The sequence below is a fragment of the Leptosomus discolor genome, chromosome 7 (genome assembly GCF_034619465.1).
Source record: "Leptosomus discolor isolate bLepDis1 chromosome 7, bLepDis1.hap2, whole genome shotgun sequence".
Classification (NCBI taxonomy): domain Eukaryota; kingdom Metazoa; phylum Chordata; class Aves; order Leptosomiformes; family Leptosomidae; genus Leptosomus; species Leptosomus discolor.
In genome coordinates this window covers 6,065,794-6,079,731 of record NC_141397.1, presented here as the reverse complement: position 1 = coordinate 6,079,731, position 13,938 = coordinate 6,065,794, and the positions used below count along the sequence as shown (strand labels likewise).

At 41.6% G+C, this 13,938-nt stretch overlaps 1 protein-coding gene across 1 annotated transcript; it reads left to right on the top strand.

Annotated features, from left to right (window-relative positions):
• Positions 1–4,305: 4,305 nt before the first annotated feature.
• Positions 4,306–7,175, top strand: SOSTDC1 (sclerostin domain containing 1). Its single transcript, XM_086468395.1, has 2 exons — positions 4,306–4,627; positions 6,760–7,175. The coding sequence occupies exons 1-2, from the start codon at positions 4,306–4,308 to the stop codon at positions 7,173–7,175; spliced, it is 738 nt and encodes a 245-aa protein (XP_086324521.1).
• Positions 7,176–13,938: the final 6,763 nt, after the last annotated feature.

The window sequence follows — 13,938 nt, the reverse complement described above, 5'->3', positions numbered from 1 at the left end:
TAGAAAAAAATAAAATCGTAATATGAAATCTTAGTGAGATGAAGAAGACATAAATCAGAACTAATTAGTCATTCTCATTAATGAGAATATATATTATGTTTTCCATTGAATCTCTCAGATGTAATTTACTGAGAAAATTAAAAAGTACCACTTAGTATAGAAAAACCTCAGTATTAAAAAAATCTTTGGTTTGAGAATTTGCAGGGCGGGGGTATCTCGGTTCTCTAACATGTTTTCTGTGTGAGCTTTAAAACTATGCTAACTTGTTGCACAATAGCTTACAAGTTCTCAACAGTTGCATTTATTACAATTTTACCTCACTTTCAGACAAGTTCTCTTATCATGCTCCAAATCACATTTTATGCTGCTTTGAAGTACATTACTAATATGCTTATTGCTTAACAGAAAATAGCCTGACAGTCATTTCTGTTTTAAGGTGCAAAGTAATAAATGTCAGCTTCTTTTTTGCAGTCATTTATCTGGGCCTGTACTTATTCTCAAAGTATCTGCCTTTGGAAACAAGTCAGAAGTGCAATGCTCTAATGGTCTTCTCTTTGTGACCGAAAATAAAAATATAAACCCAAATTTTGAACCTTTCTTTCTGTGCAGCCTTCGTTCTAATTCTGGCCTTCTCCTGTCATTATTAAAACCGGGCAGGCCCAAGTTTTATGAAAAATTGGGAATTCCTTCTTATTTTGTGCACGTTCAGAGATCATGTGGTTTGCAAAGACAAGGCTCTCTGGCAGTCATTTGTACTTGTCAGTGCATACCCTGCTATTCCCCGTGGCTGTTTTGTGCTGCTAGACAGGTGTGCGCACTCTGCACAAAACTTTGCCCTTTGGACATCATTATCGTGTCTAAGGAACACGGAAGATGGGATCCTGACAGACTTACAAATGACCACGCAGAAGGGAATTCTCTTTTGGGATCTTTACAGAACATATGCCTTGTATTATTCCGCAGCAATTGAGAGAAGTGTGGTTTTCCCCATCACAAGCAATGCAGAAAGGAAGATTTAAGGTGTGGGTAACTCTGGATACCGCTTTCTCTGAAGGGTGATGGATGGCTTCACCACTATGTTTAGGTTTGTTCAGAAGCAAGCTTGTTCAGGGACAAGAAGCAGTTAGGTTGAAAAAAGTGTGTAGTTAAATGTAGCTCTTCATCCCTGAGTACATGTGCAAAGATTTAAATGAATCTGGTTAACGGGTTTCTTCCCTGCACCTTCCTCACAGCCACCTCTTGAGGATCTGACCCAACAAAGGCCTTTGCCCCATGCCACGCAGCAGAACAGAGCTCTCGTGGATCCTTGGGAGCAGTGAAGTCCAGTCTCCTGGGCCCTTCAGGTGGAGCATTCAGCCTCTCCAGACACTCAGGTATAGTCAGTACGCTCTGCCTGATCTTAAGCGTCATAATGGAAGATAAAGGAGAGAGAATTTATTGCCTAGGACTCAAAGCATACAGGGTTTTATAGATCAATAAGAACATCCTGAGTTATGCCCAGAGGCAAAAAGGAAGCCAGTACAGACTTCAAAGGCCTTGTGTAATATATTCCTTATGGCCAATATTACAGTTTAAGCAGAGAGCGATGTTCTACACAAGCCATCGAATCTGACTAGGATAAGGACAGACTATACGTTGTATAAGTCTGTTTTGGAGGCTACAAAGGTTAAGTTGTAGCCTTCACCTTTGAGAACTCACCACAATCATCTAACTAACAGACAGCAAAAAGTATTTTAACTCTAGGAACCTGTTCTGAGCTAGGCATCAAGAAACACCTTTTTGTTGTGAAGTTCGCTCAGGAAGAACAACCAAATTTGACTGGCCAGCATCTCTTCCCCTCATGAGACTACTGCTCTCTCTCAGAACAAGTGAAAGACTGCAAGCTCTGGGTTTGGCGAAGGAAAGTATAAATCAAGTTAACTGACAAACTCCTCGGAAGCCCACTTACTTTGCAAAGCAGGGAGGCTGACAGTACTGAGCAAGGAACTGAAATCATGAAATTTACAGTACTTGTAACAAGTGGAAAAAACAAACGGCATTAAAATAATGACTACTCTGTGTCTAGTGCACAGAAAAATGAGGTAATCTGTATTATTTTTTCTGTGGCAAATTCAGGGCCAACCTTTTCCTTTTTACAAGGGCTGTAAGAGGCTTGTCTCGAGGCCTTCCTTCTCTAAGTGACGAGACCAAGAGAAGTGACAAACTTAATAGTTTCATATAGCCCAATTTTAAAGGATGATTTTTCTCTTCCATTGAAAGCTGAAAAGGTTAAGTCTTAGCAAGCTCCTTGCAGATCCAGTCTTATAGCCGCTCCAAGGTCCCATTCGTTTTTCCTGTGAGAAGATTATACGCCTTATTTCAAAGAAAACAGCTCTCAAGGAAACTTCTGACTTTCCCAAGTCTCGTCTAATGTGGGAAAATCTTTCTACTAGGAAGAGGTGCCCTGACTGGTATCCACAGGTACTGTGGATAACTGGAAAATGGGTCCCATGCTTTTAATTATATTGGCTCAATTCAGCACAGAGACTATCCTGCAGGGAAGGGGAGAGGTGTGCAGATCTGTATGATCTGTGAATATGAGAAAAAATGAAGCAGGACTTGAACATCGACAAAGTAGACCTTTGGTTAGCTGCTGTTGAGGAAAAATCATGCTCAAATATTAATGGTCTGTAATGTACATATCTTCTTTGATAATTTGCTTCGAGAAACTTTCTACTTCTTTTTTAAAGCAAAGGTAAAATGTCCATCTTTGCTTTTGTGGTTAAGCAAGATGCTCCATGAGAGCGGAACTTGGAGCTCTGTCAGGGGTTAGCAGTGATCCCACTCCTCCATACATTACTCTGCTGAAAGATATCACTCTGCCTTGCAACATTCTTGTTATTCCAGAACTGGGTTGGGCTAGTCATAATAGATGCAGGCAATCAACTCAACTTCCCCACACACAGCTCTGCCAGTAAAACTCACTTCACCTTGCAACACTCCTGTTTTTCCTGTGTCTTTTAAGCGAAGGCTGTCAATTTGTCACTTACTGTGGATCTGTCCTTACTCCTGCTGAAATCAGGGAAACTTTTTGGTGACGTGAGAGGGAAGCGTCGCTGATACAGACACATGTCTGCTTGTGACTAGGATGAACAAGGTTGTCTCCGACAGCGGAGGTAACTGACCTGTGTTCCACTTCTGCTTTCATCACAGCAAATAAAATCCAGGATGACTATAGATATCAACTCAGTTACAAAGGGTGTAAGTGAGATTAGAGTCTGTCCTCTACATAAGGTGGCCTCCTGCATGGTTGTGCTTTTTCCCAAGAAAAAAGATCTCCTTTTAATTAGAACGCTATAGCTTTAACTGTTGATCACTCTTGGTTTGTGTATAATGAAAATCTAGAGAGTATTCACCACGATGCAGACAAGCATTGCCCTACTGACAGCATCTCAGTTTACACTAGTGTTTGGATTTGCACCATGTAATTTTATGTAAAATCAAGTAAGTGTGTGACACAGTAAAATAATATGCCAAAATAAGGATTCTTCTTTCCTCTTTGTTTTCTTTATCACATGAAATAATACATTAAAAATATAAGAATGCTCTAGGCAATGTACAAAACTAAAAAAGACTAGTTTGGTGAATGAATGAGCATAGTGAGAGCTATGAATATGGATGTGTTTGTACTAAGGAGCCTAGAGGAGATACTTTTTATGCGTGGTGATACAGAAATACATACTTGTAGCTCCGCACACCAGGGAGAGAATATTCCCCTAAAACAAGCAGTTTCTCTAGCAGTGCTCCTTGTTGATCAAAGCTGCATAATTTAAAGCAGCTAGAGGCAGCTTTAAATTATTCACAGTATTTTTTTTAAGTGATCTTGGTATATTGCAGACAGTATTTGTGTAACTAGCAGTCTTCTGCAAGTTCCATAAAATTTTGCATCCACACAGAGCTGGCAAGTTTTCTGAAAGTCACATTCGAGAAGAGGGGAAGTAACTTTGCATAACAGGAGCAAGACGGACTCGTTGTGACACCGTGTTAGTCCCATCACACCAAGTGCCAGGCACGCAGGGCCACACGGCACGGCGGGGCACAGCCGGCAGCCTCTAGGTCCCAGCCCGAATGCTGCTGTGTGGTGCCTCAGAGTTTTGTGATACCCTCAGAAGCCCCAAATAGGAATCCTGCAATTAGTGCATCTAACTCCTCCTTTACTGCAGTCTTCTCTCCTATTGGTAAAAGGTCTTCGCAGGCTCATGCAGGGATCCCACCCCTTTTGTGGGTTTTCATTCTGAAGCTATCCACAACTTTACACCTGAATGAATGCCAAGCCTCTCTGAATATATAAAGGAAACCTTCGAGAGCAATTTCAGAGTTACCCAGAAGAAGCCGAAGAAAAGAGATTTCATCCAGCTCTGTCAGACAGAGACTGAACCAACCATGCTTCTCCCTGCCATTCACTTCTACGGCTTTCTCCTAGCGTGCATCTTCACGAAAACCTACTTGGCTTTCAAGAACGATGCCACAGAGATACTTTACTCACACGTCGTTAAACCCGCTGCAGCGAGCCCCAGCAGCAACAGCACGCTGAACCAAGCCAGGAACGGAGGCAGGCACTACACCGGCGCCGGAGCCGACCGTAACAGTGAGTATCCCACCGGCGGGGCGCTCCCCCCGCGGCCCCGGCAGCTCCCGCCCCCCCCGGGCGCGGCGGGGCTGCAGGGAACCAGCGCCCGGGGGAAAGCCGGGGCGAGGGAAGATGCTGCTGGGTCCTGGCTGGGATCTGCCCTCGGCCCCCTGCCCGCCCGGTGTGAGCCCCGCAGGACCGGCTCTCCGGGGCAGGCTGCCTCCCGAGGGAGGTTCCTTCCCCCAGGAACGCCGGGGTTTACGGGTTACCCGGCAGGGAAGCGAGATGAAGGGAAAGGAGTGCGAGGCACTTGCAAAGCGCTCGCTTTCTAACTCACCCTCCCACTGCGGGCAGGGGAGGTGTCTGGGCTACTTTTCAAATGCAATAAAAAACTCTGAATTTTGTTCCCGCTGTTTAACTTCCTGCTGTAGCACTTACCTGCTTAACACCTCCAGCAAAAGTAAACAAATCAGCTCATAATTTACCTATGATCTCTGCTCTAACTTGCCCTTTTATATCCAGTCTTTTCCTGCTGAGTTTTACGTCTCTATGTCAGATACACGGGGATCTGGAAACCTTCTGCTGACTTGCTCTGTTCCCTCCCCTGCCCGCCTCCTTAAAATGAGAGAAATCCAAACAGAGAAAAACACACCCCACACCCCACACCCCCCCCCCCCCCCCACGATTCGGTAAAAATAGCGTCATCCCTGGAAAGTGAAGGCAAAAAGCGACACCGATACCTTTCAGCTAAGGCAGGTGTGGCAGCTTCTGTGGATCCTACGGGTTTAAGCGCACAGGAAACATCTCGTCATTATGAGATTACTGGAGCAGCCCTGTAGGTATTCACTGTCAAAGAGCTGTCACGGGAGAAAAGCGCAGCCAGGAAAGACATAAAAACAGGAGGAGAGACAAACTCCAGTCTGTGACCAGTTGCTTCCAGGTACATTCCTGAGTGCAGCTGCAGGAAGGCAAGCTTGTGTCTTCTCTGCGAGGCAGGCAGGAGAGCAGCCCCCCGGCTCAGCCTGCAGATTTACAGTCCCTCTGACTGCCCACCCTGAGACACGGGGGACAGGGTGAAGCAATCTGAACTCGGTGTCTCCGTTCAGAACTTGCTTCCAAAAATCCGAGTAGAAACAGAAGCAGCCTGTAGCTGCGATATGTAGATGTGCCTTCAAAGCCTTTTATGATTCACTCGAAAATGTTTCTAGTAATTACTTCTATTTTAAAGGCGTTAGTTAATTGCATTGTGTGTAGAATCTGCGCCGTAATTGTCCTTCAGAAAGAGGGAGAGCACAGCCAGTAAAGATTGCTTATTAAAATTAAGCGCACTGTGGGCGTTTATTTCAAAGCGTAATTACTGAAATAAACAGTTGTGTTTATTGCAGGGTGCAGAGCTGCACATACAGACGGGTACAAACACGCCTGCATGAGAAGCTCTGCATGTTGATTCTGTGTCAGTTGCCCGAGAGAATTTGCAGGATCCTCTACGTTACATAGAATATAAAGACTGCCACAGACACAAAGGTGGCGTTACCCTGCGGGCAAAACGACCACTCTGAAATCGTTACTGCTAATCAATCAAACTTCATATGCAGAACGCCTTTCCCTGGTAACTTTGGCTGTTCTCACTTCTGCAGTATCGGTGTTCAGAGCAGTCGTGCTCACGGGAGACTCAGTCCACCGTAACCACGGAATAAGAAGACACACAGTATTTGAAATTCATTTAAAAGCACACAGACAGTTCCCAAAGGACTATTTTCCCCCTTGCTAATGATCCAACATAATTGTTGTAAACATCACAAAGCAGATTCCCTAGACTGAGAAAAAGCAGGAAACATTTCTTCCCTTGGGGCATTTTTTCTCTCCTAAAAGGTATGTCCCTGAGAAAAAGCACAGAGAATAAAATTGCCTTTTCTACCCCAACTGCCAAAGTGCGTATCATTAGGATTTCTTTATGCTGTGGTAATACCCAGAGATACCATCAGCGCTTGAGGCCCTCGTGTTGGGGGACACAAGAGTAAAGAGATGTCCTGTGAAGATTGCAGCCTACTTTAACTTCTGCAAAACACAGCCTGTTAATGTGAAAATGACTGCTTAAGGAAATCTCTCCATCCTGAATCTCAGTGTTTATTATTCTGTGCATTTTGCAGATCGTGTCCAAGTGGGCTGTCGGGAACTGAGATCCACCAAGTACATTTCAGATGGCCAGTGCACCAGCATCAATCCCCTGAAGGAGCTGGTGTGTGCTGGTGAATGCCTGCCTTTGCCGCTGCTCCCCAACTGGATTGGAGGAGGTTACGGAACCAAGTACTGGAGCAGGCGGAGCTCGCAAGAGTGGAGGTGTGTCAACGACAAAACTCGCACCCAGAGGATCCAGCTTCAGTGCCAGGATGGCAGTATAAGAACCTACAAAATAACTGTGGTCACGGCCTGCAAGTGCAAGCGATACACCAGGCAGCACAATGAGTCCAGCCACAACTTTGAGGGAACCTCTCAAGCAAAGCCTATCCAGCATCACAAAGAGAGGAAAAGAGCCAGTAAATCCAGCAAACACAGTACAAGTTAGAAGTCAGACATTCTCTCCTCTCTCACCTCCCTCTCCTCGTGCCAAAATTGAACTCACCTGTAACCATTTGCTTTACCGTTCTGACTGCTTAAAGACAAGTCTGCCATTGCTGTGTTCTCCGGTGACACGACGTGCTTACTGCTTTGACCAAAATCAAAAAGGGGCATTCTCAGCACATGGACCTTTCGAGTGATTTTCCAAATGCTCAAGATGGGGAATAACACAAGCCTTCCAAACCCACACTATAAACTTTTACATTTTCCCCAGCCGTGGAGGCAAAGAACATTTGCCGTGAATATTCACTGAAGTCTATTTTGTAAAAAGGTGCTTTGTTGTGTGTTTTCATGAGAACAGTTATCCCGTCTATTGCCTTCTATATCATGTTTTATGAACTTCTGACAACAGCTTAAAAATACAACACTTGGTATCCGCTTTCAGATTCATTCTAAGAAAATAATTGCCTTGCATGCTGACCTTTCTCTTATCTCAGTATACCGAAAATTAAAATATGCATGGCAGCAATCAAAAAGTAAAGCTGAACAAACTATTTATTTGTTGTTGTAATTATTTAATGAGCTTTTATGTGTGTTATTTCCCTCCAAAATGTTCTTATGTTTATAGCTTTTCTCATGTATCAAAGTATTTTCCTATGATTTGTGGCTGGATTAAAACATTCACTTTGTAGATAATGTAAAATAGACATTTTAGCATTCTTGGTATATATATTTTCATTTTGAACGTTCATAGACATAGGTGTTATTTTGAAGTAGTGACATAAAAATTGTTTTTTTCATTCTCCACTCTGTATTATTTTTGTTTAAAAGTGTGCAATCAAAAGACAGAAATGATGACTTCCTTTCAAATACATTGTTGGTTTTTTTTTTTTTACAAAAATAAACAATGCTAAAAACCTGTCTCGTCTGGCTCTATGTATGAAAACACACACATTTTAATCAGTCACAACACTTAGACTTAAAAACTGAGAGAACATTACTTGGTTAAAATAAAATCTATCCATGGTATTTAACATTAAACCAATCTTTCTGTGGAGTCTTTTTGGATGTAAAAATCTTATATGGCCATTTAACAGATGGTGCCTATTAATGGTCCAAGTCAGGTTCTTATTTGGCAGTTCTCAAGTTGTACTTCGCAGCAGAAGTGTATATTTGGGAAGTTTTACAAGCTAGTCAGACAGCACCATTTTGTTGTTTCACTAGTGATGCTCGAGTCAAAGACTAACGGTAAGATATAGAGAGCCAGGAGAGTCCTGCACATTATCCACCAACTCTTACAGAGTGTATCAGGAAATCCATAGTAAGTAATCTGCCTTTCAGCACACAGCCCATGAATCACCTGTTCTTAACCTTTCAATTATATATTGGATATATACTGGATATATATACTGGAATACTACGGGCGAGATTTCATCATGGGATTCTGCTGTGCTCAAATGATTAACTTTTACAACCCGTTTGCACCCCAAGACAAGATTACACAAGAAGAGAGCAGTGAAGAGTCTTGCCTGATAAGGTCTCACACAAGCTCTCTTTGACCTCTTTTTATCTCATTCCATTTTGCATTTTAATTCCAAAAGATTCAGCATGAAGTTCTTGGCAGAGATCTTCCTTGGTCGTTAGTGCAGAACTGTTTGAAACTTGCTGCTACTGCTTGACTTACTGAATCCTAAACTTTATCGACAAAATGTAATGATTTTTCCTCAAAGCTACTTTCAAGAATTCTCTTTAAACTCTGGTATATGTAAGAAAGATATATACTTACTTTCTTCTTTTTTTTTTTTTTTTTTTTTTCAATTTTAAGTGATCTACATGGTGGCACAGTTAAAAACCTTAGCATTAATGACCTAGTTGTTTCAAGTTTAGTTCTGTGATCATGAAAATATCAGAAAGATGAGATCAGAGACCATTTATACTTAAATTCTCTGTTCACAAAGCTGCTTCTTTTAAGCCTAAGAGGACAGATGATGAATAAAGGAGTTAGCAGGGAGCGAGGTGACATGATGTTGCTCCTAGGCATATCAGTTTAGTGGACCTACAGATATCCTAGTTTTATTTTAACAGACATTACCATCTCATTCAATCCATTTTATGAGGGAAAGATTATTCCCAAATGCCAAACATCCATCCATTTTTATTGTTCTCCAGCTACTTATTCAAGATGATAAAGTATAAAAGATTGAGATAATAGACCAAAATTTAATCAAAATTATTTTCAAAGCCAATAGTCGCTACACATCAGTAAAGTTGCCCTGCCTGGTCTGCATTTGACTCCTAGAAACACTAACCGTGCAAAACCCACACCTCTTGCTCATGACTCTTCTACAGTCAGTGAAGTCTGATGGAGAGAACATTTAATAAGAGTTTGCATTTAGCAATAGAGGTAACAACTTGTAGTTTGTTTTTTCACACAGAACTACCTGAAGGGGATTAATTGCAACGCTTCCACTAAGATGACCTCATGAAATTTTGCTGGACATGCTACAGAAAGGCCGGGGGCTCATACCAGTCTTGCATATTTGAGGGAACATGAAGGAAGCCAGTAGGAGCTTTGTCCATCAGCAGTGACTTAGCTCTGAAGCGCCACCTGAGTCAGCAATGGTCTCTCTGGCCTTTTGGGGGGCAGATCTGCAGGAAAGCAGTGTTAGAAATACGTTAATCTTGAATTTTCTTAAGGAATGATGTTACTCTTTGTGACTTATCTTCTAGTTCTGGATGCTTCAACCTGGCCTATACAATCTGCTTTCTGTTTCATCCCGTGAACTCACAGGGGTCTACCCGAGGATCCAGACAAAAGGCATTATACGAGTACATCCGACTAGTTTTTTCTATAGGGGGAGTGTCCAACAGCCACAGCTGCAGTGGGTAGGATATGGTATCTACAGCGGAGAATCTTGCCAAAGTTTTTCAAAGATTCAATGAAAGAAGTAGGACTGCTTAAACTGAAATAATTTCAAATAGAATACATCTTCTTATGTTCTGTCAGAGTTTAAAAGGAAAGACAAACATGCTAGAATTTTCTTAGTTTTCACCTGAAATATTAAGCCAAATAGATACAAGAAGTATGTAAATATTGTGGAAAAGTACACGTATGTAGAAAAATGTAGAAGAAGATCAGATAAGTTTTTACACAAATTAGACCACTAAACAGTCTAGATTTATTACACTAAGAATACATAGAAGTTGGCTTTCTCAATAATATCCTATCGTATGGGCAGATCACTAAGTCCAGGGGCTTCTTAAAAAGCATTTCAAGCATCTTAAAAAGAATCTAAAAATCTCGTAAGTTCCCATTCTTTCTTCTTTAGAAAACTAAAAGTGAATAAATTAGAAATAATCTGTTAATCTGCCATCATTATTTCATTACTTTCGAGTTGATGAAAACTTCCCCCAGCGAAGGGGTAAATTGTTTTATAATGAATGGAAATCAATTTTCCTTAGACATCACTAGAAACTTAGCCAGCTGCTGACTGTTTTGATAGCATGGTAGCTCTCAGAGGCACGCTTTGTAGGGGCAGAGGTAGACAGCACGTGTCATTAAGATATTATCATCTGTGGAAGTCAGAGGGGCCTGACACTCGCAGCCTAGGCTAGAAAGGCCCTTGAGAAGTTTATTTATTCATTTTTTTAGTAATAGTAACAAATCTGTTGCTTCCTCCTTTCTGGCAGCCTTGGAATCGAAACCACCCAATCCAAGTTCAGTCATTTGTTTGGAAATAAAGCAGACATTTGGATAACACCCTTCAACATACCTAACAGATTTCTGCTAGTAAATCACTGTAGTCCTCCTAACCTTGACCTTTATATCCTTCCTGAAGAAGTACAACATTAATCAAGGAAGGACTGTTCAACACATTCCACCGTGAGAGTCTTGTTGCTACAGTATTAACCTGGAGGTGTTCAGTAGAAAATTAGAAGGAATCCTTAGTGTTGGAAGGTATCCTATTCTCATGATGCATTTCCTTTCCCGTAGGCCAGGCAAGGGGCTTTGATTTTAAGTTCATTGACATACATATAAACATCACCCCAGGCTAAAACCGAAAATTCTCTAGAGATTTATGAGTTAAGCAGACATTCTGTCACGGGATTTGTTAGTTTTGCCTGAACATCGCCCCCACAACAAAAAGCCTGCCCATGCATCTTTCTGAAAGACATCCAGCCTTTCAGCTCACTCATCATGTGAGTTATGTGGACTGACACACTAAAAAAGTGCGATTTACAAGTGATATTGCCTACCACCGAGTTAATATTCAAACATCTACCTTCCTCAGTACTTCCATGACAAGAAAATACTCTTCATCCTTAATTAATGCTCATCAAACTACACACCATGAAAATAACTAGTCTCTACTAATTGCTGAGAAAAATCTCAACAAACACGGGACTTTAACTCCAGCTTGGGAGTTTGTTTTTTCTTAACTCACTTTGGTTTGGCAACATATTATAGTGAACGAGGCCGTGTTACATTACCTAGCTGGAGTTCAGGTCTTCTTAATGCCTCTATGCAACCACAAAGGAATACAGAGGATGTCTTCATATAAATGAAAATCAGGACCACTGACTTTAATAGGTCTGTTTGGGGAACAGGGTACTTCATGAACGTAAAGGAAAATAAAGAAATTCAGCTCCCTGGAAAAGAGACCTAAATCAGAATACACTGCAACAAGAATCTAATTCTGTTTACTAAACCCCAAAGACAACTGCTGTCAAAAAGTGACCTTTGTTACCATCTACTTCAGTAAAAAATACTAAATCACCTAAAAATGTTTTGAACACTTGTTTATGTCTTGTCCCCGCCCTATTTTAGTAGTTGTACAATAGTGTATTATTGTCTCATTGTTTAAATGCTCAGCTGTTGTGAACTATACTTCCTACAGCACGCTTGCTTTTTGATACAGAAACACTTCAAATCTCTTTGTAGAATGACTGGATGTATCATTTTTTAATTTTGACTACGGAGAGGAAAAGTCATGCTCTGACTTGACCTAGGAGCTCCACATTCGATTTGTTTTCTTAGCCCCAGCAAGAACTGACTTAGTGAGGAAACTGCAAAAGAAACTCAGTAGAAGCATAAACCAGCCTGTGAAGTCCGATGCTTTGGTGGGCTAAAGGCGAGAGAACCAGGCACATGTGTTAAAATTCTTTTATATGAAATGGTGGGGAGGTGAGGGAGAGGGCTTCAGGAGGAAAGTACTTGCCTAGCCCTACCACAAGAACAGCCACTGAGAAATGGAGGGACGCTGTAGAGCTTTAAAACGGACTCTGCAGCACAAAGACTTTGTTTTAATTGCAGCTGAAGCAAGTTTAAACATCTGTTGCTTGTTAGATTATTATTTTATTTATTTACTTATTTATTTATTCATTTATTTTTGGGATGGGTTGAAGAAAGCTCTTTTAGATTCCCTATGGCCATTAAGTTGGGATGGAGAACAGAGGTCTGAATGTTTCTAAAATGTAAAGTTGCAAAAATTTTGGTTTTAGGAAGGATCGCTTGCTTTTTTTTTTTTTTCCCCACTGAAAAAGCCTACTGAAACTTCTGCTGTTGTACATCTTTACTGCAATTTTTAGGACAGTAGCCAGAACAGCTGATAGCAGCACTGTATCGCTGGAACAGGTTGTATTGCTGCACTGCATTTTTTGTTTCCAGGTATGGAAGTGTCCAAATCCACGTGTGTCTAGAAGAGGAGAAAGAAGAGAAAATGGATCAAAAAAAAATGGACCAAAATGACACGTGGAGGACAGCATGTGCTGCATGTTCTTCATTTTCTTCTAGTTGTCAGAACGTTTCATGAGTCTTCAAAAGACTTGCTCTCTCTGCAGGTTGCCAAGCCAAGCATTAGCCAATGCACACGCTACCCTTGGGATTCAACAGACAGCCAAGCCTAAATCCACCTGGTAGATAACCATTTCTGTCTGCGTCTTCTCCTAGGGAAGGATGCACAGCACAGGGGGTCTGTACCATCCACGCATTCCATACACAACCACCAGGGCAAGTCAGGGAGACTTCAGAGTCTGACATCTTTACAGAAACTCATGTTTCACTGCGTGGTCATATCTTCTGGTGGGCAACCACAGCCTCCTCTTTCTGAGGAGAAAGAGTACTGCCAAAGCTGAAAAGGCCCACACACAGGTTTGTTAGAAAGCCATCAGTCTACCACACACCTGGACTTCCTTCTCGAAGAATTTGGCTCAAAATCCTGCTTACAACCTACGTAAAAGCTATCAGTAGATTCCCTCTCAGTGTAACCCTTATAAAATTATAGTAATCTGATTTTGGGAACAATACCCTTAAGAATACAGGTAGTGAGTTATCCATAAAACCTCTTTCAGGCGCTCTGCAACTATCGTCCCCATATTCTCTTTTGAACTTTCTGTAATCAGTTATGCATCTTGACACTTCTGCCAGAAGAAAATGTTCGCAACATCCTTTGCCAAGAATAAAGTAAATATTAAGCTGGATTTCCATTTTTATTTGCTTAATGAAACACTCTTTTGCATACTTCTTCCATAAAAGCCCTCATTAGATAGACCATTCAAGCCACTGTCTGAATCTTAATGCAGTACTTTGTGGTACTCTCTCTACTCAAATACTGCAGACCCTTGCAAACCTGCCTGCTTCTGCCCTCCGCTTTGAAACTTCTGGCTCTGGCAAAATCTAAATCCTCTTTCTCATGGTGTCTCAATGACAAAACTCTTCTTTCCAGTAGTTAGGTTACTTGTCCCACAGTTCTATTCCAACACACACACAC

Coding starts and splice junctions, on each gene's coding strand:
- SOSTDC1 (XM_086468395.1), top strand. CDS start 4,306: ATGCCAAGCCTCTCTGAATATATAAAGGAAACCTTCGAGAGCAATTTC. Junction 4,628..6,759: donor CGCCGGAGCCGACCGTAACA/GTGAGTATCCCA, acceptor TGCATTTTGCAG/ATCGTGTCCAAGTGGGCTGT.